Here is a 27932-nt window from a genome sequence, read left to right as displayed (position 1 = left end):
CTGCCTTCTCAGAATATTTTATTTGATCCATTTGTCTGTAAGGTAATATCTGCTGAATTTTAACTCATTCCCTGTTGTGATTTTGACCTGGCCAACTAGCACTCTTAAACAACATCCAACAGTAGTTGGGAATAGTACAGAGCAGGGATAACCCCTAGCAGGCAAAAAGGACAAAGTCATCTTACCCTGAGGAGGAAGGGGGTGTAGAGAGGGAAAGTTTAGCTGAAGAGAAGAACTAGTTGGGTTGCAAAGCAGCCTTTGGCCTTTTTATTTGTAGTATAAAAATAGCTTAAGAAACTTGCAGGTGTTCCATGGATTTGATGTTTAATTAGGGGCTATACAGCCTCAATCCACAGTTTGGAGAATGAGAAAAAAGTTGGGCATAATTGGAAAGACATAGAAATTTCTTCATCTCCTCTGTTCTTCAACTCAGCAGGACTTAAAACAGTGCTTATGTAGTCCACAACAGCTTTCCTCATTTCCCATCCCTCTAGCACTCCCCTAAGGAAGAATGTGTGGTCAGGTGCTCACCAAAGAAATAGCAGTATAACTCCAGTTGTAGTCCTGGAAAAGAAAACGCAGAGTAAGAACTGGCAGGTGATTGAGTCTGATCTGGCAATAAGGGACCTCTTCACCCACTTAGAGACCCAAGGGGACACAGAGAACATCTGTCTGCTTCTGGCATCCCCTTTGCACTGTTCTTGGGGTGACCTAGCTCCTGCCTGAGGCTTCACTGGCAGTGCAGCTCCAGTATCCATGTGAAGGGAGGGTCTGTTGGCTGCTCAGGTATAAGGTGTCACATTCTATACAGCCTCACATACTCGAAGGGACCTCATCTCAGAGAGCACAGGGAGCACCTGTGAGAGGTAGCTTGTCTATGGTGGTAGGAGAGCATCCTCACAGCAATAGTGCATGCAGCATCCACACAGCAACTAGATCAAAGGAGACAGCAATAAATCACTGCTTCAGCTTTGTGCATGCTGATTTCCCCTTGTGGATAAGCCCCATTACTTGCAGGCAATACAGCAAACTACACTGATAGCTGTGGGAGAAGAGTGGCTTTGGCAAAGTTTTTGTCTGAACACTTTCTGAAACCTAATATGGAGGTTCTTGGCACTGAGGCAGAAAGAAATGAAGAAGTGACTTCTGTCTCAAATCAGCCAGTTCCATAGACCTCCGTTTCACACAGCCCATTAAAGATTTTGGATAGGTTTCTGTGTAGAATGAAAAGCCGATCTCTGGTCCTGCTGCTTCCATGGCAGGTAGCATTACACTCTGGCCAGCAACTTAGGAGGGAGTTTGCAGGACTGCCACATGAAAGAAGCAGCCCAAGGCATCACCTGTGTGGCAGGGCTTCCAAGGAAGGATTTGAGGAGCCTGATGATCATGTTTTCCATTTGGTAGTATAAATGACAAAGCTGTAAGTTATATTTTGGAGCATACAGAGCAAGTAGGAAGTAGTTTTGTTTCCACCTAAGGAAACTAAAAATCAAACTCATGGATACATGCATTCTTTCTTTGAATTACCTAATGCATAGTAACTAGCACAGTATTTTTTGGTGACATTTGAAGCTGGGGGGAAACAGTGAAAATGTGGTCTTGTTTGAGGAGCAACTTAATTCAAATAACACTATTCAAATCAAATTAAAACCATTATCCAGAAAAATAGTGCTTTAGGGCAGCCTATCCCAAAGGAGTCATTTGCATCTAATCCTTCATCTGGTTGATATCTTGTGACTTTTATACTGCCACAGGATCCTCCTGAACTCAGTGCAACATTTCTTATCCACAGATAATGCTGTAAAATTACCCTTACTAGAAAAAAAGACAAGCGAGTCTCGCTGTCTTAGAAAAGCAGGATGAAGTCATGTATTTAAAAAATGCAAAGTATTAGTATGTTGTGCAGAAACATTAATGTATTAATTTCTCTCCTAACATTAGCCAATAGCTTTAAAAACTGAATAGCAGTAGCTAAAGGAAACAATAGGAAATATATGTCATTACAATGTATTTAAAAATGTGATGGGACAGAGTCTACTCTTTTTGTAAATAATTGAAGGAAAAGCTATAGCTTACAATTACATGTTGAAGACAGGACTCATGTCACTTAACTTTAATCACCTAAAGTGTAAATATTTAATCTGAATTAGTCTATACACTTTTTATAGCCGATAAAAACAGAGCAAGATCTGCAGGAGACAACTCATCCTAGTCTAAAATGGGTGCCAAAGCCTCTGGAATGAGGTGCCTTCTGGAGGTGCTTTTTCTTCCCCACTATTGCGGGAGCCCAGACAGCAAGCCTAGACCAGCCACACATTTTTAGATTATTAAAATTAAGAGAGAAGGAGCCCAGACTACACATCCAGGGATCCCACATTGTTTAAAGCCCCGGAGAGGTGGAGAGGAAAGTGTGTTCACTTCTTTTGCTGGTGGGTGGCTGATAGGGTGAGGCTTGGGGTCCAGGTCTGCCAGACACCAGGTTGCCAGTGACCAAGCCTGCAGACCTAGGAGAGGATTCAGCTGCTGGATGGCTCGGCTTGATCAGCATTTGGGAACTTATTGCCTCTCATAAGTCCTCCACAAAGCTTGTGCCACTCCAGGTTTATCTGAGCAACGAGAAACCTCAATCTGAAAGACCAGCTCACGGCATTAGGATGGTTCTTCCTGACAGCATCAACCATGTCAGATTATCAGCAAGTAATTTAGCAATCTACAAAAATAGAAGCATCTGTGTATTGAAGCACCGTTCATTTAAGATAAAACACCGTATTTTCAGCATTATAACATTTTTAATTATTCTAGTTCCTCCTTTTTCCAATAGGCCTATTCATTATTGCACCTGTAATAAATTTACACTGTGTTTTTACTTACAAAGCTAACTATGAAAAAATTGCTATGAGGCAAGCAGACCTATTATTAACAGCATTTGAAATATTAGACAAAAGGGAAAATTCCCCTGGCTCAAAATCACCAATTTATTTTCCGATCAATAATATGCTTTTGTCACTAATATTGGCTAATTCTTTGTACGTTCTCCTTCACCACTGAACTTTAACCACATTTTTTTTCAGAGCAAAACTGAGGTCCTGCTCTGTTGGGGGTGTATTTGTAGTCTTCCATGCACCCTTTTGCAATGCATGAAGGGAGGGAGGGAGAAAGCTGCCGTGACAGCCCCTGCCCACCTGCATGTCCTCCTGTCTTTGGCAAGCACAGGACAGTGGTGAAACCCTGGACTTGCCAGTTTCTCCTAGGCTGGTTTTTCCTTCAGGACCGGCGTCCAGCAGTCTGCCCCACCCTCCCTTTTTGACCCTGATTTTCCCACCTGAAGACTTCAGATCTGCATAACTCTTACATGGCTGTGTCATGAAAGATGGTGTTCAAGCCCACTTCCTTGTGTCACCAAACAGTCTGTAGCCCCCATATTCCCAAAGGGATCACGATTAATGTCCTCCTTCCCCATTAGTTCTGCCTAATCAGGCTTATTTCTGCAAACCTTTCCTTCTCTTTGACCTTTATATTTTTCTATGTTTACCTTATATTACACAGGCAACCAAATTTCCACCACCATCCCAGGAATATCAACCCAAAATTTAACATTCATCATCATGAGCAAAGTTTTCTTTGCTCTTAAAACTGTATCTTTTCCATTTTCACTTTCAGCCTAGCTCTTTTAGAATCTCTCATGCAATTGGACTAATTCCTCTGATGTTAACTTAAGACACAAAAGCATAACAGCAGTCATATGTCTGTGACTGTATACACAGATTGACAATATCATGTTCATAGTTTGTTTAGAAATTGTAATTGCATTTGCCCTTCTGTGCATAGATTTCTATATTTCTTCCCAATTTATCCCTAAACCTGTCTTGGTTCCTGACTGCTGTATTCCCTTCAGTCTGTAAAAAGCCTCCAGGCAGCCAAGCTATCAGCACTACATTAAATTTTTTTCCCCAGTGCTGCTTTAGCAATGCCATAAGACTTCTCAATGAGGCAGCTGAGCCTGGCCATATTCCAGTGGATGATGTCTTTGAGTACATGGGCTTAATTTTCTTTTTCATAGTAAACGACACAAATCTGTATTTTCTTTTTTTAAGGCACTTTAAATAGTTATATATTCTATTAGAAAAACAAATTACAATAGTAAATCTATTTTAACTAGTATGGAATAAGAAGCAAAATTAATCAGTGTAATGTCATTGACTCAAAACCGAGTGAAATGTATCTGTGACTCTTCACTCTTACATCTCTACCTGTATTTATACATTACACTACCTAGTATGTGCACATCAGTTTGTGTAATACATTATTTTTTTCAGTATATAAATCCAATTCTAGCTTCACGCAACGTATTAGTGAACTGTCCTTATGGTGGCAATATTCTAGCTCTTTTTCAGTTTTTGCAAAGTTCAAAGATATTTTCCTAAACTTGGGAATTTTTTATAAGCCTCCTCCTGCCAGTAGCCTTCTCATGGCTTCTTCTCCTCCCTGCTCTCATAACCTGCACTGCTGCACCATGGGGCTCAGGGACACCTGCAGGGCTGGGAAGAGACTTCTTCCTCTCTCATCGAGTTGGTTTAGAATTGATTTTCGTTTCTCAAAGTGTTCGTTATGTATGGAACCCTTTAGCATGCAGTGAAATCCCACTGACTTCACAGCCTTAAAGTGAAGCAGACGTGTAACCATCATGTCCATCTCTCCCTACAGCTCTCTGCTGCTTACGTTACCATTGAAGCCAAATACTCCCTTGGCAAAGCAATAGCGGTTACTTCTCTGGTTTGCGGTCGTCTGCAGAGTATATGTCTTCCTTTCTTCTTTAATGTCATGGACACCGAAAAACCTCTTAGATTTTTATCTCCCTGATCTTTTTAATAGTGTTACATCCTAGGCTAGTGGTACTATAGTACACATAAAGAATTGCCATTTTTTTTTGAAGTTTAATAATCTGTAGTTAAAATTACTTTGGACAATATTGTTACAACTGGGATTAAGTTAATACAAAATCAGATTCTTGGAGGTATAATTTGATCTAAAACTATTTCATTATCATAATCACTAGGATTTAAATTAAAATTATAAACTGACACTGGCTCAGGAGTTAAGTCCTATGAGCTAGAGAAAATTAGGCTGACTTGTACTGCAGTATATAATGTCCATATTTTATTCCGTACATACAGATTAACTAATAGCCTTAGTAATAGCCCAGTTCTGGCTTTAAACTGCTGTAGTTCTATTTATTAATTGGAGTTTTACTAGGTTTCACTGGCATGAGATCACAATTAGGCTTCCTATCTTAATTTCTTTCAGTATATTATTTGGCCAGAAGTTACAAAGCAGAAGCACATCACTCTGGATGCCACAAATTAAATGAATTCCCCAGGGAAGAATTTTTTGTTTCAGTAAATCAAGTTCATAGCTGAATCCATAGAAGCAATAGAAGCTGCAGGTATGAATCAAGGACAGAATTTGGGTCCATTATCAGTCACAGTTATGTATTTAATATTCCAGGAGTAAATCCAGATTATAGAGTGAGTGTTGTTTCTCTAATTGACTGTAGTTACCTGATATGAAGCCTCAAATTACAGTGATGGGTTTCCGAAATAGATATGAATAGAATTACTGCCTGTGTGGGGCTAGTTGCTGAAGGGCTTGCAAGAATAATACATAATAATAAATGTTCTTTTTCAGAGTCACTTTTCTGTGAAGAAAGGAGCTGCAGCCTTGGGTATTGGTACAGATAGTGTGATTTTGATTAGATGTGATGAAAGGTAAGTAGAGGTGCCAGATGCAGCTGTTTTTATCAGGGGTGGATCATCAGGTGCTCAGCACAAAAAGAGCGTATAGGATGCAGTCAGCAGTTGGTATAATTCATTGTAGCATTGCCATCTTCAGCAACCTTACACTGACTGACCCCACTTGAGGAATTGGCTCTGCCAGTAGCCGCTTTACAAGTCAGGTTTTGGAGCTCATCATAAAAGTTCCCTTCCTCAGGGATTTCTGATACTTCTTTTTCTTTCATCCCGAAGTGAAACAAAATACCAAACTAGCAATCATTCCTTACATGTTCAGCTAAGAAACCAGGAAGAACCATGTTTTGGCCAAAATAGAGCATCTAGAGACTCTCACATTTTGATCCATTAAAGTGAGCTGAAGTGGGACTTTTACAGGAGTAAAATATTGAGGGGCTAATGTAATTCTATTATTTCATGCACCCACCATACTATTCAGCTGGACAACGCTTCCTGCAGTGCCCTTGAAGGGGACACCCTTGTGATGGGATGCAGAGAGAAGGGTTTTGGCAGCATTGTGACCAAGAGGAGGATGATGGCCCATGGAAAGGAGTAGTGTAGCAGGCACCTAACCTACACGTCCCATAGGCTCTACAAAATCAGTGGTAGATAACTTCTTGCTTAACTCACCGAACTAAAAAGTTTTGGTTCACTGTGAAAACCCATTTTGAGAGAACGAGGATATATTAACAAAATCAACATGTTATGATGAAGATCTTAAATTTTAGGGAAAAACTTTCTATGGGACAAAAATTAATAGAACGATCCTTTATTGATTCTACTGAGAATGTTTTCAATAGAAAATGCTCTTACAATGAGTCCCAGATATGACTGATATAAGGTACTGAATTATTTACGGTTTTAGCATGATGGAAGATTTTACTGCTATCAAAATATTCTGCTCCCACATTAAAAGAAGAGCACCAACTAAGCAATTCACAGTGCTAATCACAGCGCCTGCATATTGACTTACGGATTTATTATCTCTTTATTAACAAAAGACTAAGCACACCGTGAAGAGGAATTAATGACAGCATCAACACAACCAACACACATCAAAATAAACCTCCAGTTGTTTCTATTCACTAAAGACAGATGTGGATCAATGAAGTGGTATCTTCCTTTTCTTCTTGTGCAAATACAGTGTGATGATTTTCTTTGAAGACCACAATGCTTACCCTGCCCACCCTGAAGTAAACAGTAGGATTACTGCATGTCTCACAAAATCCCAACAGATGTCACCAGGACAGAGTAGGCTGTTTGCATTCAATGCTGAGCTGGTGTGGTAGAGACAAACCTCTGTGAAGATGTGGACCTGTATGAGGATGAAGGAGTGCTATGACATCTTTTTGTTGTTTCCAGCACAACCAGGAATGCTTCCAGGTGGCTTTTGCCCATCCTGATCCACACCCACAAAATTTGCCTGGTTTTGCTGTGTAGTGTAAATGTGTGGTGAATTTTAAGCCAGAAAAACATGCAGAAAATCATGTTCTTGCTCATACCCCAGACTGGACAACCATACATTTCTGTTGCTTCTTTTACTACTGCAGAAACATACTGGTAGCAGTAGTGTATTAGCTGCAGCTTTGGGGTTATAGAATCATAGAATCACAGAATGTTTTGTGTTGGAAAGGACTTTAAGAGCACCTACTTCCAACCCCCCTGCCATGTGCAAGGACACCTCCCACTAGACCAGGTTGCTCAAGGCCGTGCCCAACCTGGCCTTGAACACTGCCAGGGATGGAGCATTTACCACTTCTTTGGGCAGCCTGTTCCAGTGCCTCACCACCCTCACAGTAAAGATCTTCTTCCTTTTATCTAACCTGAACTTCCCCTGTTTCAGTTCAGACCCATTACCTCTTGTCCAATCACTACAGTCCCTGATGAAGAGTCCCTCTCCAGCATCCGTATAGGCCTCCTTCAGATACTGGAAAGCTGGGAAAGGTCAAAACACTTCAGTCTGGTGTGGCAGCAGTGAAGACTGTGTACGCATGTGGGTAATAGAACACCGCAACAGTAACACTCATTCTGTCCTCAGCATCCTTTTGCTTCTGAGTCTCTTCTGCCTCACCCAGTAGCCCTTCTGCCTCTAGACTTTTGCCATCTAGCACGTCTCATGCAACTCCCAGCCACACTGTCTGGGTAAGATTTGTGCAAGGACAAGCCTGTTATTTTGCAGTGCATTTTAAGCATTGCAGGTCATCTGAGCTCAGGTGATAACACATGAAAATGCTGTGCAAGTAAGCAATGCTGTTGGCTAGTTTGCTAGATTTTGGAGCCAGAAGGTGGTGTGTGCTGTAGCGCATGTTTGGACTATACTCAAAGCCAACCTACTGCTTGCTCCTTGATAAAGCTTGACACTGCTTGGACATGGTATTCTCTTGGCTATGAATTCATGCACATACTCAGTGTGACCAGGGACTGGATAATCACTTATCTTGGTAAAAAAATTGGGCAGTGGTGGAATCTGCCCCGCTCTGTGTTTTTCTATGCACAACCTCAATCAATTAGAAACTGCTAAAAGACCAACATCTGTGTTTAGAGGAGGAACTCGTTGCCTTCCTTTGGCATGGCATTTGGTGGGGTTTTTTGGTTTTTTGGGGTTTTCTGCTTTTGGTTTGGTTTGGTTTGGTTTTTTGGGGGGTTTTTTGTTTTGGATTTTCTTGTTTTGTTGGTTGGTTGGTTTGATTTGGTTTTTCGAGTTTTTTGTTTGTTTGTTTGGGGTTTTTTTATTCCTCTAATTATGCCAGAAACAGTTTTTGATGATAAGACAACTGCTGCTTTTCTCTGAACATATACATGTAACTAACTGGGGGAAACTCACAGTGAGTTGAATACTCTTTAGACCTTCCTTGAACTTCTGCAAGAAAAATTAGGGATTTTTAGACTTTCAGAGCTTCTCTAAAAGTCTATTATATTTTCAGAATATTTTCAGTTATTCTTTTAGTATTTTCAATAGGTGAAATGCAGGACAGATTTTGCAGAAAACTCAGCAGTACAAGCCTGTTATTTCTACTGAAATATTACTGCCTTACTGTGAGCTGTGTAAGGATGAAAACTTAGAAAATCTGGTAGTATCTTAGTACAAGAATTTTTTTTCTTTTTTCTTTTTTTTTTTTTCAATTTCCATCCATCCAGATGTCATAAAAACACTTGAGGGTTTTATATACAAAATCAAACCTAAACCTAATGGTTTTATTAGTTTCCCTGAAACTACTATTTTGAGCTTTTGTACTTTTGAGTACAGATTGTTCTTTTTTTATAGCAACAGGAAATCAATGCTTAGTGAACAAAAAATCCTGAACAAGTCTTTAAAAAAATAGTGTTAATCTAAATGGACAACATCCAAAGCCAGTGAAGACTTTATTCCTCTAATGTGGGCAGCTGTAATGTTTGTATTGCCATTACACATACTCTCTCTTCTTAGATAGTCCTGCTTGTGGCTAAAGCAAAGAAAACATTAAACATTCAGTATCAGCACTGTTCTGTCTTGCATCTAATCCATTTACAGGAGTTCATAAATTAGCCTTCAAGCCTTATACCATTGAGTCTGAATCTCAGGTAAATGGTTCATACTAAAGGTGTTGCAAATACGATCAATACAAATAGCTTTTGTATTGATTTAATGCATATAATGCATCTATACTGGTGTCTTCTTCTCCTATCATGGTGCAAGCAAATGCAAAGATGTAATGCACCAAACCATGGAATAGTCACCTGAAACAAGTTCATCCCCGGGATGGAAACACAGAGGTGACTGCTTACACCAGAGCTGAGTTGCACTGCTCAAGGCTATGCAGCTCAGCTGGCATTTTCTGTGCCCGCTGGAAGGGAACTATGGGATTTCGCACCCAGTGAGCTTCTTGGGATACTGGGCTAAGCCTCTCCTTAGGAGCCTGGAGCATATTCACAGGACTGTAATGTCAGGAACAGGAGGTTCCATGGAGCAGCATCAGTCTTTAATGGGGGTGGCCACAAGATAACTTCTTTCAGTTACCATCACCATATTGATGTGAACTAGTTGACAAAATAATTAGGGTAGAAACTCAAATTAATGGACAGAGTCTTTCTGTGCTCTTCAAAGCTGTATAACCCTTGGGCAAAAAAGTCACTTTGTTTCTATTTGGGCTTCCTATTAAGTGAAGAAGTGACAGTAAGAGCTGATTTCAAGATTCAATTATTGATACAACTCTCTCTTGCTCCAGAGGGAAAATGATCCCATCAGACCTTGAAAGAAGAATTCTTGAAGCCAAACAAAAAGTAAGTTTACTGGCTTTTCTGCTTCCAAAAAAAGAAAAAATCAAACAAACAAACAAAACCAAACATGAATTATACAGCTAGTTGTTTTGTTTTCCCTGGTAAAATAATATGGGCTTGCCCATTAACTTCCAATTTATTTCTCAGAAACATAGACTGGCAATTAGTGAGGCAAGCATTGCTGAGAAAATAGTTTAGAGCTACTTTATAATCTCCAAAAGCTATTTGGCTTTTTTTAAGTATGTTGTTCTGCATAACATCTTCCTTTTTTGTATTAGCCTATGACGCAGTTTCTCAGATGACTATTGACAAGACCAGAGTAATCGTTTGGGGAATTTGTATGTATTTTAATGCATGAAAAGTATTCCTTATAGACTTAGCAAATTAATAACACAAATCTTCACTTTTTCTAAGAAAGGCAATACAGTAGATAAAAAATAAGGCAAAATGACAGCAGAATGCCACTCAAACCTGCTGACAGTCACAGAAGGAAGTTTAGACTTTTTCGGTAGTTTAAACCTTAGTTCTGCCAAAAATGTAGACACTCTACCTTTGTTGCTCAAAGAACTGTTTATGAAATCATCAGAACTACAAGTGAATTTAGAATGAAACACTCATATAAAAGTGGCAGACCAAAGACCTTATAGTGCGAAAGCCATGTGGTGGACGGTGAGTGCTCCTCTGTGAGGCAAAAGGCTTTAGCAGAGAGAATGCAAGAGATGGTCCCTGGCCTTTGTGGAGATTGGTGTCTTCTCCTCAAAAGAGCTGTCTCCCACCTCTGCACAAGGAATGGAGCTAGAAGTGAGCCCTGCACCTCCCCTGGGCACTGCCCCCAGACAAAGTGTTCCCGCTGACAGGACTGGGCCACCACACATTCATACACTCGCTGGGATAACTAATAATGCAGCCCAGCACACAGTCCACCAGAGATACTTCTTGCATTGTGGTGCTTGGGTGAGGTTTGTTTTATGCGACATCATGAAGAGCAGACTCTGTTTTGTTTCAGGCAAGTGGTGTGGAGAATTGTTCTAAGCCCTTACCTGTCTCATGCATCCTAATAAATGGAGGATGCTAGTTTGGAAGTTTGGTGCCACCTTAAGGTAGAAACTATAATACCGCTAGCAGCTAAACTAAGAGTAGATCAGTGTACTGTAGCAGGGATGTCCTCTATGAGATACTTGTGGGCTCACTGTGGAGGCAGCACAGAGGAGTTGGAGCTGCTGCAGGCTGAGGAGGCTGCAGCACTCTGACCTTGCCAAATGCCTCTGTGCTTGCTTGCAGGGATTTGTTCCTTTTCTGGTGAGTGCCACAGCTGGGACGACAGTGTATGGGGCGTTTGATCCTCTCATAGCTATTGCAGACATCTGCAAGAAGTACAAAATCTGGATGCATGTGGATGTAAGTATCATTTTATGAGAGGGGCTGGATTACAAGGTGTATTAGCATTAATTAATTAATTAATTAGCATTCTGGATGGTGTTAGCTTGTACAAAACCCATTGTATTTGGTTCCTGTAATTAAGCCTAACATCCAAGCACCGACTTCCCGTTCTGAGAGGCTCAGGGCAGGGGGACATTTTAGGAGCTGTGACTGTGCAGTACTTTTAGCAACTGGGACACTGAAGATGACCTAGTTTGAGTGCTTTTGGTCTTCAGCTTTACCTCTAAATGCTATTAGTACAAGAAATACATAAGAAACATACTGAGCACTAGCTCAGTTTCTGCAGCAGCTGCAAAATAAATACATAAGAAAAGGCTACATTTGTCTAGAATAAAGTACCACAAATTGCTGAACAGGTTAATGCAAATGCTAGAGAAATTTATCAGATTGGATACTTAGCTTTATCTGGACTCTTGCCAATAAATCTTTCTGAAGGATCATCTTTCAGCCCTCTAATGGCTTTTGTGTCATTTTTGCAAATCCTCTTTCAAAAATGGCTTGGTAATTGAATTTCCGTAGGGCTGAGCATCTTGCTCTTGGATTACTGTGTCAGCCAAAATCAGTCCAATTCAAAGGAAGAATTTGTATGTACTTTAAATTACTTTGAGTCACATGAAAGGCCTGTTTGTCCCAAATCTGTGTGAGCAAAAGCAAATGAGTAGGGGGTAAGAAGTAGTGGTTGGAAATGTGATGAAAACTCACCAGAGCAGCTGAAATCCCAGTCTGGTTTGTTATCATCACTTCGCCACTAAAGGAGAAAAGGCAATTTACCCTGGGGCAGCTCTGCAAGTCATTAATTACATCATGGGGCAGCACAGTGTGTGTGTCAGAGGAGGTGGTGAGGTAGGGAATAGCAGATGATAGGGCGGGCACACAGATTATGGGCAATAAACTGCTGCTTCCAAGATACTGGAAGAAAATTGCTAGCACAGCTAATGTCTCAGGCCCCATCTGCTTGGTCATTTTGGAACATGCCACATCAGCAAGAAAAAAGAAAGGGCCCCAAACTGATGTTAATGCACAGATGTCATCATGGAGAAAAGCCGAGTTCTCATTAAGATAACGTGTCTTGCCTTCTAGGGAGCATGGGGAGGCGGGCTCCTGATGTCAAGAAAACACAAATGGAAGTTAAATGGTGTTGAAAGGTATGATAGATGTTAATTAAACACATTTATTAAGTGCATTTTAACACACTTCTGATTACCATAGCAATGTCTATAAATAAAAACAAAAATCAATGTTATCTCCAAGATACAGTATGAAGAAATTATGCAAACTGTCCTTCCAGTTGAAGTAGCATTGCTGAGTGCCTTTGTTCAGTGATGCAGTAGTGTGGTACTTTGTTTTATAGTAAAAGCAGCAGACATTTCTTGTTTGCTTTTCTATTCCTTCCAGCCTGCATTCGCAGACCCAGAGTGATTTCTACAGCATTCTCTGATTCAGCGTCCAGCATGAATTAGAAATTGCGTTTCTCTAAGAGATTAATCTTGGAGGTCTTCTATGCTGAAGTCTTAAGTATAAAGGTGGATGCACCTGCAGGTTGGACAAGTGTCCTGGCAGTCACTGACCACTGCTGTGTCACATCTGGAGAGAAGCTGTAAATGACATCTTCTCAGTAAATCTGTGCCTGGATATACACACAGTTGTAGTCCTGAGCTCATGAGCATGATATAGAATTATAGAATCGTTTAGGTTGGAAAAGACCTTTAAGATCATGAAATCCAACCATTAATGTAGCACTGCCACAGATGAACAGAAATTATGGCAGTCCAGTTCAGAGTCTGGGAGGACTTTTAGCTTAAACTTAAAAACAGCTGCTTATTCAGAAACTTTTAGTTAAGATGTAGAACTCTTTGCTATAGGATGTAAAGATTTAGGAGAGACAGAAAAAAAAAAGCATTCAGGAATTCTGTGAGCCACAAATAAGTGGGAGCTTGGAGAGTGTTTAGAGAAAGCTTGTATATGTTTGCCCTGTTTCGTATTCTTCCAAGGCACCTATTTAGGCCACTTGCTAGAGACAGTATGCTGGGCTAGATGGAGTAACTCTCACATTTATGTATTTTCTGAAGCTCATGCTGTTTGAGAGTAAATTATTACTCCCTTCTGCCTTTTTTATCTCTAAATTGAACTGCTATTCCTTGCCAATTAAAATCACAAACAACTTCCTTATCCTATTCCTGAAGATTAGGAGGATACTTTGATAATTCAGTTCCTTTCGCATACATCTCACATGCAAAATTTGGAAAGCAGCCAATGGTTCTATGAATTTGATTTAATTAAGTAAAGACTGCCTCCAATGCTCAAAACTTACATATTGTGCATTAAAAGGACATACATCAAAATATCCAGCAAATTAAAAAATCTACCCAGTTGCCTGTCAGGACAGAGTACGAGAATAAGAGTTTGCCTCCCAATTTGATGTCCAGATTCTGCTGGAATGAGAAGTTTGGGTTGATTCTGTATTGGAGGATTTTCCAAATAACATGCTTTAGATCCAGAATTCCACTGGATTTTATCTAGTGCTTTGATAGGCACCATCTCCATATGTTTGGCAATGAATTAATGAAATTTGTCATTTCCAGTGCTGTTCCTCTGCTTGATGGACACGGCTTGTTTCAGTTTGTCCAAATCTCAAATGTGGATACCTTTAGAGCAGACTAACAAGACCCAACTTTTATGGACATTCCTATTTCATGGTAGATATTCAAGTACAACCCAGTCATTACAGATGTAGGTAGAAGAGAACTGGAGCTGGTACTCATGTTTGATAGGGAAGAAAGGTACAAGGAGAGATCATAAAATGGAACACACTGGGCTCTGAGTACTCACATCCTTCTGGTAACAGGCAGTCCAGCAAAAATACTCCTGTAAAAGGCAGGAGGAGTTGCAGAACCATTCTTACTATGCTCTAGAGTCCCCACACAGCAGATTACAAGCTGCCTCAAGGCACTCTGAAGAAAGCACGTTCCCTGGTTTGAGCAGCAGATAGGTCTAGCCGCCTGCTAGAGTTTCAGTCAGGTGTCCTTCTCCAAGAGTCGTGGGCAGGGTGTGACAGCTACCTGAGAAAAGCATGTTTGCAGCTGAATGAGTGCTCCCGTGCAGGCTCTGGGCAGCCTTCGTGGGGCTGCAGCTGGCCAGTGAATGCATCTCAGTCTGTTTTTAATGATGGATGAGGACCAAGTTCTGCCTGTCTTGGATCTTTCCTTCATCCATTTGAAATCTCTAAAGGAAAAAATTTTTCTCTTTTTTTTTCTGTGACCCACAGCCAGAAAATCACACAGGTACTTGGTGCTCAGTTATTTAGTACTGAGTATGCTTTAGTACATGAGATGCTTTAAAAAAAACCATCTGTAGATCCATGTAGCTTTTTTACTTCACTGTTTGTCTCAGTCAGCAATTTATGATAATTGAAGCCCAGAATAACTGATAACAAATGAAAAATGGTGGATTTTTGTTTTACTTTTTTTTTTTTCCTGTGTGCATTTGGAACGTAATTGGGGAAATAAGTGACCTGAGGGTAAATTAAATGTTTTAGGCAGATAATTAACATCTGGTTGTTGTTGATAATCCTTTTACTTGAGAAAACCTATACCACTACTATTACCTAGAAGTTTTAAAAGAATTTCTGCCTGATTCTGCATTGGCACAGATAAAAATTAAACAGTATCATATCAAAGGAAATTCACAGACCTGGATGCATGTTCAGAATCATTAGCTTTGGTGTTGTAATCAGATGACTGACTCTGAGCTGATTAAAAGCTGCCAAATAATACTCAAAAAGCCAAGCCAAGTGGCCAGATGTTGCCTGTGGAAGATGGTTCCCTACAGAGTTTGCATCAGGCACTTGCACAGTTTCATTTAAATAGCAAAGAAGAAAACACAAAACTGCTGCCCGCTGTCCATGTGAATATCAGAGCTGCTTGCTCTGAAGGAGTGGAAACAATTTGGCAGGAAATTATAAGGATATGCATAAACCTACAGCGCTGTCTCCAAGTTCTACAAAGGAAAATACTGCCAGATTCTAACATGCTCACCTCTGTTCATATAAATGTTACCTGCAAGTGTATCCTGGGTCCTTTAACTTTTTTTATGATGTCCCAGTTGACTGATTTATACCAATTTATATCATCAAAACTCAAATCACTGCACCACATGAAATCCTGTGCGCTATGAATCCTTGACAGCCTGCCAAATAGGATGCAAATGTATACATCTATCAGCTAATCATCATATGTAATAATAGTAATTTAAAAACAGCCAGTCAAGCATAACACAAAATTAAAATAATAAACAACTGGACAATCTTCCATTCAGTCCTTGCCACAGTCCCAAATGACTCTTCTCTAGGCTATATTGCAAGAGCACCCTGTTTGTTCACAAAATCTAGGCTGACAGCTCTTTTTGAAATGAATGTGTCCTGAAGGGAGGCAGAATCAGACTCTCTTGTGGAAGGGTGGATCAGTTCTGTGTTTATTACTGTGGTAATTATGGACCCAGTCCTCCCATTGTGTGAATTACCATAACCAAGCTAAAATTAAGCAGCTAGGAAAATTTACCATCAGCAGAGCAATGGTAAAAATTACTTTGGGCCAGGTTTTCCAAGTTACACAGAGGCTTAGACATACACGGAAGTGTTTAAAGGCATTTTAAAATATGCCTATGTTTTAGTAAATAAAAAATATTTACTAAAATCTTGCTGAAACTGGAATCAGTGAGAGGGAATCTGCCCATTTGCCAGCTTCCTATCTGCATCTTTAATCAGCTGTGTGACTTAGAAATTTCATCAGTCAAGTGGGTGTTTTTAGGAAGTTTGCCCTATGTTTATAAAGTATAGGTGGCTCCCCAGAAAGTTTAATACTGATTAAGTTCAGTGGACAGAGCAATTATCCTGTGGTAAGTTGCCAGGGTTGTCATCCAAAAACCAACTGAAGTGGATTAGGTCCCTTCTGAAGGCATTGCTTTCCTAATATCAGCCATGATTATTTTCAGCTTTGCTTGCTCAGAAAAAGGTGCACATTGTTCATTATTATTCTAATTATTTCTAAATGTCTCTATGGTTTCACCACCATAGTACAGTGTCTGAGTTTCATGTGGTTTACTGCCCCAGGGCCAATTCAGTGACCTGGAACCCTCACAAGATGATGGGCGTCCCGCTGCAGTGTTCAGCCCTGCTAGTAAGAGAAGAGGTATGTCCCAGTACACTTGCTTCTGTGATCTTTTCTGACATTTTGCTTCTAAAAATCCTGGATGTTTTCTTCATAACTGTGCCATAGCTAATATTAGCTAATGTGATGAGGATTATGGAAGAAACTGAGAAATAGACCTCTAGTGCTCAGGCTGTGACTGCAAAGGGAATTAAAGCAGCTGTCTACCAGAAATAATAGACTTAATCCATGAAAAATCTTTACAGAGTTTTGTGGCTTTCCATTCAGAACATCCATAGTTAAATAGTGAGTGCATAGCTGTGTAACCCCACTAGTTGCTGTGTAACATGAAATGTAACTGCAGGCAAATTCAAATCCTCTTGGGGTGAATGGTATGGTATATGTGCAGCACAACATTTGGTCCAGGATCGAGGCATCATTACACTTTCTAAACTTTTATGACAGATATTTCCACCCAGCTCTGATTCATATATCCACTTTGGGGCACACGGAAGTAAAAATGGAACACTAAGTTCATTTGGAATAAAAAGTAGACATTTCATTTAGTACTAGAATTTTAATTACCCTCCAAGCCTGTAATTCTCATATAACCATCAGTTGCTGGGATAGCTGCTATACAACCATCACTTACTAGACCAGCTATCAAAAAGCTGGTTGCTTTTTTGCTAACAGCTGTACAACACATTTTATACAAAGTGATTGCACTTAGGAAGAGAGAAGCTGGCTTTTATTTGCCCTCTGGGTCAGTTCCCTGAGACAAATCCTGCCTGGCTGAAGTAAGTACCATCCTTGACCTCTAGTGAGAACACATGGCTCAGATTAGGGAAAGTCATTTTTTTCCCCTCTCATTTTACTATCTATCTCAGTTTTGAGTTACACATAAAGATTAGACTTGATGATAAACAGCCATATTTCGATTCTTCTTGGTCTGGAAATTGCAGTTTTAGGCCACAGCCCTAAGGTATACCTTAAACTTGGTTAAGGACTTGACTAGAGCCAGAATGTGACTCTCTGCATTTCACTTAAAAAGCTAAAAAAGAAACCTCATGCTTTCCTGAGCCAGGTTTCTTCACCTTGTTGACTTCTGGCCCTCCCACAAAGCTGCCTCTCAGAATGGTATCTTGCAAACCAGAAATAGCTCTAGCTGGCTGTTTAAAGTCCATATGCTCTTTGGCCTGTTCAAAGCTTTCTATAACTCTTAAGCATCCAATCTGCAGCTGATGGCTTTGCAGAAAAGAACTGTGTCTACAAAGAAAGAAAACAATGAAAATAAGAATTTCAGAGTCCAAAGCAATTAGAAAAGTAGTATAATACTACTTAGATTAGTCACCAAATTGCTTGGTCTGACTCAACCAGAAAAGATGCCTTCTGAGGAAAGGAGGAAAAGGAAGTAGAACAAAGAATAAAGGCAAGATCCAAAAATAAACTTCTGCATAATGATGTTAGGAAGCACCATGTCCAGCTTTTTTTAAAAAAAAAGTCTTGGCTCTGGGAGTGCATTGCACATTACCGAGACGTCCTGGGCCCTGAATGGGATGTGACAAACTTAGTCCACTACTGACCAACTAAGTCTGCTTTTGTCCTTTTTTTTTGGTCTTCCTTTTGCACTTGGACGCATATTCCACTGAATTTGGGTGTTTGTAATTTCTTGCCCAAAGCAATGCTCAAAACAGTAGTCACATCTGTGCCAACATCACATTTTTGTGTCTTTGTTTCTATAAGGGATTGATGCAGAGTTGCAATCAAATGCATGCTTCCTACCTCTTTCAACAAGATAAGCACTACGACCTGTCTTATGACACTGGAGACAAGGCTTTGCAGTGTGGACGGCATGTCGATGTCTTCAAGCTATGGTTGATGTGGAGGGCAAAGGTAGGACTGCCTGCAATATATTTGTTTGCATTAAAATAATGCACACCAGATACAGGTTTTTTCTGTAATCACCATTTTAGAAAATATCTCCTGAATCTCCCATATATAACATGAAAGAAAGAACATTATTATTTTCTGGGTTTTCACTTTTAACAATCGAGCTTCAAAGCAGCACACATGATTTTGAAACTTGAACTCCATGGCTTCGCACAGCATTTGCTTTGTGTAACTATGGGAGTCTTAACAACATAAATCATTTACCTAGGAATGTTGTTATGAAAATTTCTGAAAATAAAAAGATTTTTTAACAGCACTCAGAAATTAAACATGGCAAATCAAGGCTGGAATACCTAGTTTCATTGCATGCAGAAGATACAAAGTCATCTTCTGAAGGAGTAGAGGAAAACTCATCAAAATCTGTTCTCTGAGAAATCTCATTAATTCATCTGCATTTGTAGAATGTTACTAAGTTCTTCCATGTATTTATCTAGTCTTTTATGTCAAGTTGCCTCAAGTTTTTTCAGAGGAGATGACATCACTGTTTTAATTTCCAGAAAGCCTTAAAGATCCTCATGTGCTTCATTAAAACTCTGAAAACAGTTCTGAGGCAGACATCAAATGTCGCTGGAGGTGTGGGAGTCTGTAAAGGAGGGTGGAGGTTTCTGTGGTCGCAATAATTGTTGTACTAACTGAGGTCTCCAGAGAGGCAGCCAATTTTAGCCACATGTCTCTCTTTCACTCCAAGCCTTTCTCCTGGGGCTGTGCTAGTTCTACCCTGTTTTGAAATCTCAATACACAGAGGGATAATGACATGGCCCTTGAAGTCAGTTCTGCACTGCAAGAACAGATTTAGCAGGGACGTGCACCTATTACTCAGACATTTCTTCTTTTAAACCCTGTTTTTTCAATATGCCTTGTACTGCTTTTTCTCGTCTCACACCCTGCTTGTAATATTAATGATACAAAATAGGATGTGTGTTTCTTAAACAGTTTGGCTATTCCAGCTGTTTATTCCCCTTCCTGCCTCATGAAGCTGGAGCCTTTCTTTGTGGCATCACAGCTGGTGATTGCAGGAACAATTATGATGTCACAGAGAAAGGATTATGGACTTCTGCCAGAGAAGAAAAACCAAGATTTGCTGCAGCTCTTAAAAACACAGCCTCTGAGTTTATTAGAAGAGAGACAAAACATTACAGAGGAAGGGCAGTATCTAAACAAAATGTGCGTTTTCAAAGGCATCAGGCCAGGCTCTAAAAGCCTATCTGCCCATTCTGTGTTTAACTGAAAAGAAAAATTATTCTTGAAAAGCCCCCAGCACATCACCTGTGGAAGATTAAATTTCCCTACTTTGAGAATAGCAGGAGACTCTCCATGTCTGAAACTCAGCACCATCTAGACACTCTCCTCTGTGCCAGTCCAGGCTGTCCAAAACCGTGCTCAGGCTCTCTGCAAAATCTACCAAGGATGCCCTTCATGGGAGGTGTCAGTAATGTTTTGTTGAGAACCAAGCTAGTCCCTGGTACTTATTTTGTAGAGGTGGCTATAGAGAATTTGGTGGCAAGAGCTGGAGACAAATGAGCTCTGCTTAGCAAAGTCCTTCATCTAACAGAATCAGGTCCTTCATCTGTCCCAAAGAGACTTCTGAGAGGTGACTTGTGCTGATGCTTCAGCAACTGCTGCATGGTTCTTTCATTCTTTTGGTTTACAGAACAGATAGTCATGCAACTTTGTTTTCTCCTTTTCTAAAGGGAACCACAGGATTTGAAGCACAAATTGATAAGTGCTTGGAACTTGCAGAATACCTATACAATAAAATAAAGAACAGAGAAGGGTATGAAATGGTGTTTGATGGAAAGGTATGTATTGCAACTTCTTTTTCCCAGTTGGTCAACAGCACTTGCCTTAGCCAACCTATTGGGATGCTACCAACACCACAAACCAAACAGCTTATGACAGAAAGCAGTGTCCCTTATAACAAATCCCACTATGTCCACATCTCTGCCTTGTGGGATCCAGGGACAAGGGATTTGAGGCAACTGTGTAAACGTTTTCAGTTTGCTCAGTTTCACCCCAATGAAACTAAACACTGGCATCTCAGGCTAACACAGCACATACACAGTTGCAACCAGCTCTTAAGTAATGAAGTTGTGATTCCTAATAGTAGAGTCTGTTATGAGTGGGGGTTACAGTGCCCCACACAACTCTGAAAGGACGGTTGTGCAAAGTGCTTTTATCAGCATTCTCCAGTGGGCAGTCACAGGGGACCTGCAGGGACGTGGGGTGACCTGGACGGACCATTTGCACTGCAGTCCCTGCTGTGATGGGGTGCAGCAGTGTTGCACGGAAGCCTGGTTGGCTCACATGACAGAGGTGGCACCACTGTGGAGAGTGCAAATACCTCTAGGCATGTTGTCTCTGTGGGGTGGAAAGCTGAGATAGGACCCCTGGGTGCCAGGTACTCAGCTGGAGCACAGTGTCCAGGGCAAGGTAGTGCAGCCTGAGTTGTGTGGCTGTACATGTGAACCACACCAGACTAGTGTTTGGCCATCTCTTTGTGGGTAACCCTCTCCGTCTGGGGACAGGCCTGGTGGAGACCTCTGATACAAAGTTAACTGGTGTTTTGCCTGTAAAAGAGAAAAAAGAGATCTCATTTTAGCTTTTTTTCCTTGTACTTGTGATCGCTTTTGCTCTCTGTACTTGGCCTGCAAGGTTTCATCACTCAGAACATTGCTCCCTGGTAGCGATCACTTACTGCATGCCTAAGTGCTCTGCAGCACAAAGATAAACATCACTATGTTTCTTCAAACAGAGGTCACAGGCTCATACCTGTATGCCACTATGTGATTTATTTCCCCCGCCTCACACATCATCACTGAATTTGGTCCACTGGGTCTGATGATGAGTAAAGGAACTGGCAGCAGAGAACAGCAACAGAGGTTGCTGTAACTCACACATTTAGCATCCAGCAAAAAGGAACAAAGCAAGGCAAGCAACTGTTGGGACATTGCAAAAATACAAAAAATGTCAACTAGGTTTTATGCCTTTCTACTTGGTGCTCCCATGTAAGTTAAACTAGCTAAGATGCTGCGGTGCATACATATTAATAGCGCAGCTAGCTGAATCGAACTGAGAAGAAATAAATTTTATTAAATGTAAGACAATCTTAGACTGTCTCTTGTACCACCTGTGGTTCCTGTTTACAGAACCACATTCTGTATTTTTCTCTCATGTAATAAAAGTAAATGACACAGACCTCACCTCTAAATGAGACTCTTGCCTTAGTCACACGATCTCTTCCACCTCTGGAGGGGACAGCACCTACAAAAACTAGATGCCTCTCAGTAGGGCATAAATACACTTGCTCAGTGGGATGATCTGTTTCTGCATCTGACACCCTGGGAATAAATTGCCTAAAATTTTTTTTTCTGCATTAATAATGATGATGACTCTCAGTGGACCACAATAATGAAAACCATTGACTGCTGTCAACAGTATGATGTATGAGAGGGAGGGAAGGCATGAACTTAATTGCAATTGAGATATTATGAGCATTTCTTACAGTGTAAACGATTACTATTCTGTGTTTAGCCTCAGCACACAAACGTCTGCTTCTGGTACATACCTCCCAGCTTGCGCAGTATGGAAGACAATGAAGAAAGAATGAGCCGCCTTATGAAGGTAAGCAGCGTCCTCCAGGACATCATGCAGGGAACAGTGAAACCCTTGCAGACAGGCAGCCCCTGAAATGATCTCTGAGGGCACAGGGCAAGGTCACCTCATGATATTCTGGCAAATGACACCTCTATGGTCATTTTACTGCAGGTTAGTCTGGCACCACCTTACTCTGATCTCCAAGTTTGTATTCCCTGGGTTTGCCTCATCTCTAGAGCACTTACTTGCTCTGTGTATATTTACTGAAGTTACTGTGAATGGCAGTCACTAAACCCAGCAAGCACAACAAGAGCTTAGTAATACCATGGCAATCTAGCATATGAAAAGAAGATGGAAAATTACTGTAACTGTGTTTTAAGCACTAGAAAAAAAAGAGCTACTGTGTTCCTGTCAGCAATTTTGAGAAAGTAGGGAAGTAAATTCCCCAGTGATTTTAAGAGCAGGACAAAGAAACAGGATAAACCAAATGTCTTTACAATGAGACATTTATTCCTTAGCAGAGTTTAACGTTTTTATCGATATTGGACATAATTTCATTTTAACTGCTTCTTGTAGCTCTTCATATTTTTCATATTTTTTCTAAAGAAAACATACTCTGGGTTTTTTTGTAATAATAATAAGGATGATGGTAATAATGAAAATAATGATAATAAGCGTCATCATAATCCCCTGCTTTGTGTTACACTGCAGGTGGCACCAGTGATAAAAGCCAGGATGATGGAGTATGGCACAACCATGGTGAGCTATCAGCCCCTGGGGGACAAAGTGAACTTCTTCCGCATGGTCATCTCAAACCCTGCAGCAACTCACCAAGACATTGATTTCCTGATTGATGAAATAGAACGCCTGGGACAAGATTTATAATAATTGGGTGTGAAAATCTGTTCCTGGACCTCCAAGTAGACAATTAAGTTGTCACAAACTGTGCGAATGTATTTGTAGTTTGTTCCAAAGTAAATCTATTTCTATATTGTGACATTGGAGTAGAGTACAGTTTAAAATCAAGAAACATGGCTCCTTTAAAGTCTTTTCCTGAATTTTAGAATACCTCCTTAATAATTAGCTGCATAAAAAGCTGCATTGAAACAAATAAGAACAGAAGATACTGAAAATTGTATTCCCAATTTTAACACAGCAACTACTGTAAATTAAAAGCAATTGGACTGAATGATCCAAATTTGCCCAAAACCATGACAAAATCAAATTGGGGAAAGTGGGAGGGGACAGTGAGAAGCAGAGTATACAAGCTGTGCATTAAAAAGTGAAAGTGTTTTGCCTTTTTCGTAGTACTAGAACAGAATTTCTAATTTACCTATAGCAACATTTCAAATGTATTTAAATAGGTATAGTTTTACAAAAGGAAATATATATATATATTAAAAAATCCTATTTTATAAACTATATATTTTTGTTTTATATGGGTTATAAAACTGTGAGGACAGAAGCTGAAAATTAACTAGGATCCTTTTTCTTTTGATGGAGGTGCCTCAAATATTTATTACTGTTTGTTTTAAAGTATAAGCCCACATACTACATTCTTAAGAGGTACCAATACCTCATTTCTCTATGTCATATGGATTGTACATCTCCAGGGTTGATTACTGAAAAACCTCAAGAGTACTGCAGCTCTTAATACCACTTAATAAGATCAGTTACAGTACAGTAATAGGATGCTATTATTCTTACTTACGTTTCCCACTTGGCCTAACAGAAGCAGACGCACAATCAATATACAGTGCTAACCAAGACTGAAATAAGGTTGTATTTGGATGGTTTCTGTGTTCTGTAGTAAAAAAAACTGTCCAGAAAAAAGTCACATGTTTGAAAAAATGCTTACTTCATAGCCATTTATTCTATGAGCAGTCCAAAATGACATTGGAAATTAAAATTGACTGAAATTCTTACTAAAGAAATAGCATGAAACCTCACAGCTGCATTAAGAGGGTAAAGGCTTCTTACGGATGTACAGGTCTGCAAGACAAGGCCTAAATTAAATGTGACTAATCTGAGTTACAGGGATGGGGTCTAAGTGACAAACTGCTTTGTCAAAGGTTTTTCCCAGTGCTGGACTCCATCCTTGTCTGCAACAGCTTTTGAAATTGCAGAAAAAAATGAGATAAGACTACATCTGCCTAAACAGCCCATGAGGAGCCTCACAGCCTTTTTAGAAACCATGAGCACAGCTCGTGCAGAGTTCATGTGCTGCATCATTCTTTAATATTAGAGGTGTCTCTGGCATGAAAACTGAAATTTATCCTCTTTCCCCTAACATCTGGAAGTGTTGGTAAGAGTTCTGCGGCTCAGGCCTGTCTACTTATAACCCTACTAAAGTTTTGGTTTTAACTTTGCCTAAACAGCCAACTTTTGTTTCTAAAGCAATATTGTTTTGCTGTCTCTAAAATATTTGAAGAGGAAAAAAAAAAAAAGTACAGTGTAGTTTGAATTTCATCTAAAATAGATAAATGGAGTATTGAGTCAATGTAATATCATGAGGACATGAAGTAAGAGGAAATAAATTGTGTCTGTAATTGTGTTGCCTTTATTATATTGATAGTACTGTTTTGTCACCTCAGATTGAGGCTGTGCACTTTAGATTTAAACTGTACAATGTTGCAAATCAACATGTGTTGCTGTATAAGCTTGTACAATATATTATTGATATGTCATTATTTGTGTGGTAGTAGTATTGACTCTTGATATTGTAAGAACTGCATTCAAGCTGGTCCCTCTACTATATCTTTGCTTGGTATTAACCTCTCCTTGTCAGCTTTTGAGCAGACCTCTCACCTCGCTTCGGTGGACTTCCATTGCTACCTGCGATGCCTAGTGTTGCAAGTCAAGCTCTAGAGGAGATACCAATTCTATCTGGAAGGCCTTCCATGTGACCTTTGCTAAATGTGTCAAAATCAGCAGACTAATCACTGAAATACTTAGAGCTGCAGATTAGATTCCTTTTTTCTTGCTGGGAAAAAGGCAAGCAAAGAGCTTAAAAAGTAAAACTAGTACAGGGACAGTGATGAAGTGATCAGTAGCCTGGTTACATCTTGCATGTGCAATTCCATATTAAAGTGCTAAGTGCAAAGAACATTTATTAGCTGTATGTGCCAATCCAAGATTTACATTCGGTGTTTCAGGAGAACCAGCACTTTTTTTCCACCTTACTGTACTTAATGCAGCCAGGAAAGAGCGGCATAGCAATCTGTTCTTGTGTTTGACCAAAATATCTTATCTGTGGTGTTGATCTAAATCCAAATAAAAGTGTAAAACATGACTCTGGGTCTTTTCATTAGCAGCACGGATGGGCACTCTGAGCATTTATCACTTGCGCCATTTCAGAGCAAGGCCCCAATAAAGAGAATGTTTAATTGCAACTTTCTATGGCTCCTGATGGATTTTTTCATGGCAAGATGCATTCTGCTAACTATCATAACATAAAAAAATCAATTCCATCACCAGGCCCTTTTTGAGGCAATGTTCAGCACCAGCATACAAGTGTAAATCTGCCATCCGGTATTCCTTTACGTTATCTTTACAGCCAGATTTAGTTGCTTTATTCTCCTCGGACAGGCTTAACAGTTTTTTATGTTTCGTTTTGTCTTTTTATTCTACAAGCATTTATCCCCAAATTAACCAAAGGCTCTAAACAGCCTCTGGCACAGCAGTGAAAGCAGTCAGGGCGCTTTCCAGGACAACACAGACTAGACGATGGCAACAATTTAAAAAGGCCATGGACTAAAAAATACAAAACAACTGATACAACGATTAACATTTAAATTCTCATGTCTCACCTGGTCCAGGGCCTCATTCCTCCAAAATCTGCCACCTGTCTGCTATATTTTCCTTCCACCCTCTCAAGAGCTACCCACAGCTTGATGCCAGCAACAGAGAAAGAAAATAAAATGATGCTGTCAGAGCAGCAGTGGTCAGAAAGCTTATGCCTCAAATGAGATTTTCTGTATCATTTCTTTAAGTCTGCAACAGAATTGGAAGTGAATGCCTACGCCAAGTATCTGCACAGAGCCCAGCTAGGAGCTCTGTAAGGAATTGCAGAGGGAGAAGATATGGGGATTAAGATACTATCCTAGCCCAATAAAGCTCTTCATTTGGCACTGGGAGAGGGACCACTGGTTTAATATTTTGGAGTACTAGCCCCGTGGGAGTGCAGGAAGCTTAGCCTTTGCTGTAAACCTGTTGCACCCAGAGCTGCATGGAGCCTCCATGAGAGACAGGGGACTGGGATGGATTTGCCCAACTGAGTTGGGCACAGAGTCCTGGCTGTGCTCAAAGAAGGCAAAATAAAATTGCTGAGCTAGAGGGAGTTCACACAGCAGCCCAAGTGTCTCCTTTTCACAAAGGCTGGTTCCTTTGGCATATTCCTAGGAGAACAAAAGCTCTGGTTTGCTTTCTCTGCTCCTTACCACAAAACCCCCGAAAGAGCACCCTGCACAGGGGCAATTGTCAACCTAAAAGAAATGACCTTGTTTGTTGCAGCAGCACACCGGCATGGCAATCTCACGTTCTTTCCTTTATCGTGGTCCAAGCTAACCCCATGAGAAGCACAGTATCAATGGGTAACCCTATCCTCAAGCTGGTCTGCTGCAAAAAGAGGCAGAGTGCCAAGGAAGAGCCCCACAGGGAGGTCTCAAAACCTGCCTGGAGTCATCCCCACTGACCACAATCCACTAACTGTGGTTAGTGCTTTTGATAAGTTGTTTCATAGTTCACTTCTTATATTTGGATTTAAGAAAATATGGTTTAATGAAGCTTAGAAAAACCGGGTTCTGTAAAGCAGAGAGTGGCTGAATGAGCAAACCTAATAGTGCCTGTACATGGCTTCATGCAGCTTTGACATACTGGTATGTGATGTCCTCTGGGATTTCACTCTGTGGTACATAATTTCATCCACAGGCACACTCCTCCCACTACTGAAGATATCCATTCTTACCTAAATGGATGCTGTGTTGGGAAGTGGACAGAGTGCAAAACTGTATCGTGTCAACGAAATGAAGAAGAATATTTTACTGATGGTGCCTATGTGCTAAGAGAAACCAGGAAACAAATTCAGCTATTGAAACAGCTATTTCAGGCACTATCCAGCGCCAGCAAAATTGAAACTTGAGAACTGTGTTTGCACCAAAACAAGCCACATCTCAAATCACAAAAGCCCTGGGGGTTTTGGGTTGGGTTTTTTTTTGTGTGGGGGAAGGACAACAAACAATGGCACATGATTTTGAAGTCCATAGCTATAAGGAACAGCAGGACGATATGTAAAAGCAATTTGTTGACATGATGTTTGCCTTGATACTCAGTAGTTAATAGCTGCTGAGGGGGTTAATGCAGAAACAACAGTGTAGCTGTACTCTTCTGCAGCTTTTGCAAATCCTCTGCCCTGGGGCCATGTTGGTCAGGGCATGGGAGCAGCTTAGGGGCAGATGAGAGGCAGAAGTCCTCAGGCCAACTGGCCTGACAACACAAATTGTACCACCCAAAGACATGTCTGATGAGGTGGTTGCGTCTCAACAATTTTGGCTATTCAAGGATGCTGCTTGCTTCTCTGCAAATGGCCTCCAGGAGAGACTGAGAGAGAAGCCCTCACCTACGCTACAGCCCATAGCTCCATGGAAGGCAAGTTTAAATATCAAGATAATTGCATTAAACTCATGTTCCAACATGGTTAAGGAAGGAATAAAGCAAGACAGAGCTCAAGGAAACGCACATCTTTTATCTGACTCAGCCAGCT

At 40.4% G+C, this 27932-nt stretch overlaps 1 protein-coding gene across 4 annotated transcripts in view; it reads left to right on the top strand.

Moving 5' to 3' along the window:
• GAD2 (glutamate decarboxylase 2) overlaps window positions 1-25463 on the top strand; it is a 40933-nt gene extending 15470 nt beyond the window's left edge. For all 4 annotated transcript variants that reach the window (XM_030487707.1, XM_030487710.1, XM_030487731.1 and 1 more), the window contains 9 exons: window positions 5686-5765; window positions 9992-10046; window positions 11325-11441; window positions 12564-12628; window positions 16591-16669; window positions 18371-18520; window positions 20269-20376; window positions 22109-22198; window positions 22883-25463. In XM_030487707.1, coding sequence (XP_030343567.1) covers window positions 5686-5765; window positions 9992-10046; window positions 11325-11441; window positions 12564-12628; window positions 16591-16669; window positions 18371-18520; window positions 20269-20376; window positions 22109-22198; window positions 22883-23056 — 918 coding nt within the window. In that variant the 3' untranslated portion in view covers window positions 23057-25463. The remainder of the gene's footprint in view (window positions 1-5685; window positions 5766-9991; window positions 10047-11324; window positions 11442-12563; window positions 12629-16590; window positions 16670-18370; window positions 18521-20268; window positions 20377-22108; window positions 22199-22882) is intronic.
• The last annotated feature ends 2469 nt before the right edge of the window (window positions 25464-27932 follow it).

The sequence above is a fragment of the Strigops habroptila genome, chromosome 1 (genome assembly GCF_004027225.2).
Source record: "Strigops habroptila isolate Jane chromosome 1, bStrHab1.2.pri, whole genome shotgun sequence".
NCBI lineage: Eukaryota > Metazoa > Chordata > Aves > Psittaciformes > Psittacidae > Strigops > Strigops habroptila.
The sequence above is the reverse complement of the archived record's forward strand: the minus strand, read 5'-3'. Positions and strand labels throughout refer to the sequence as shown.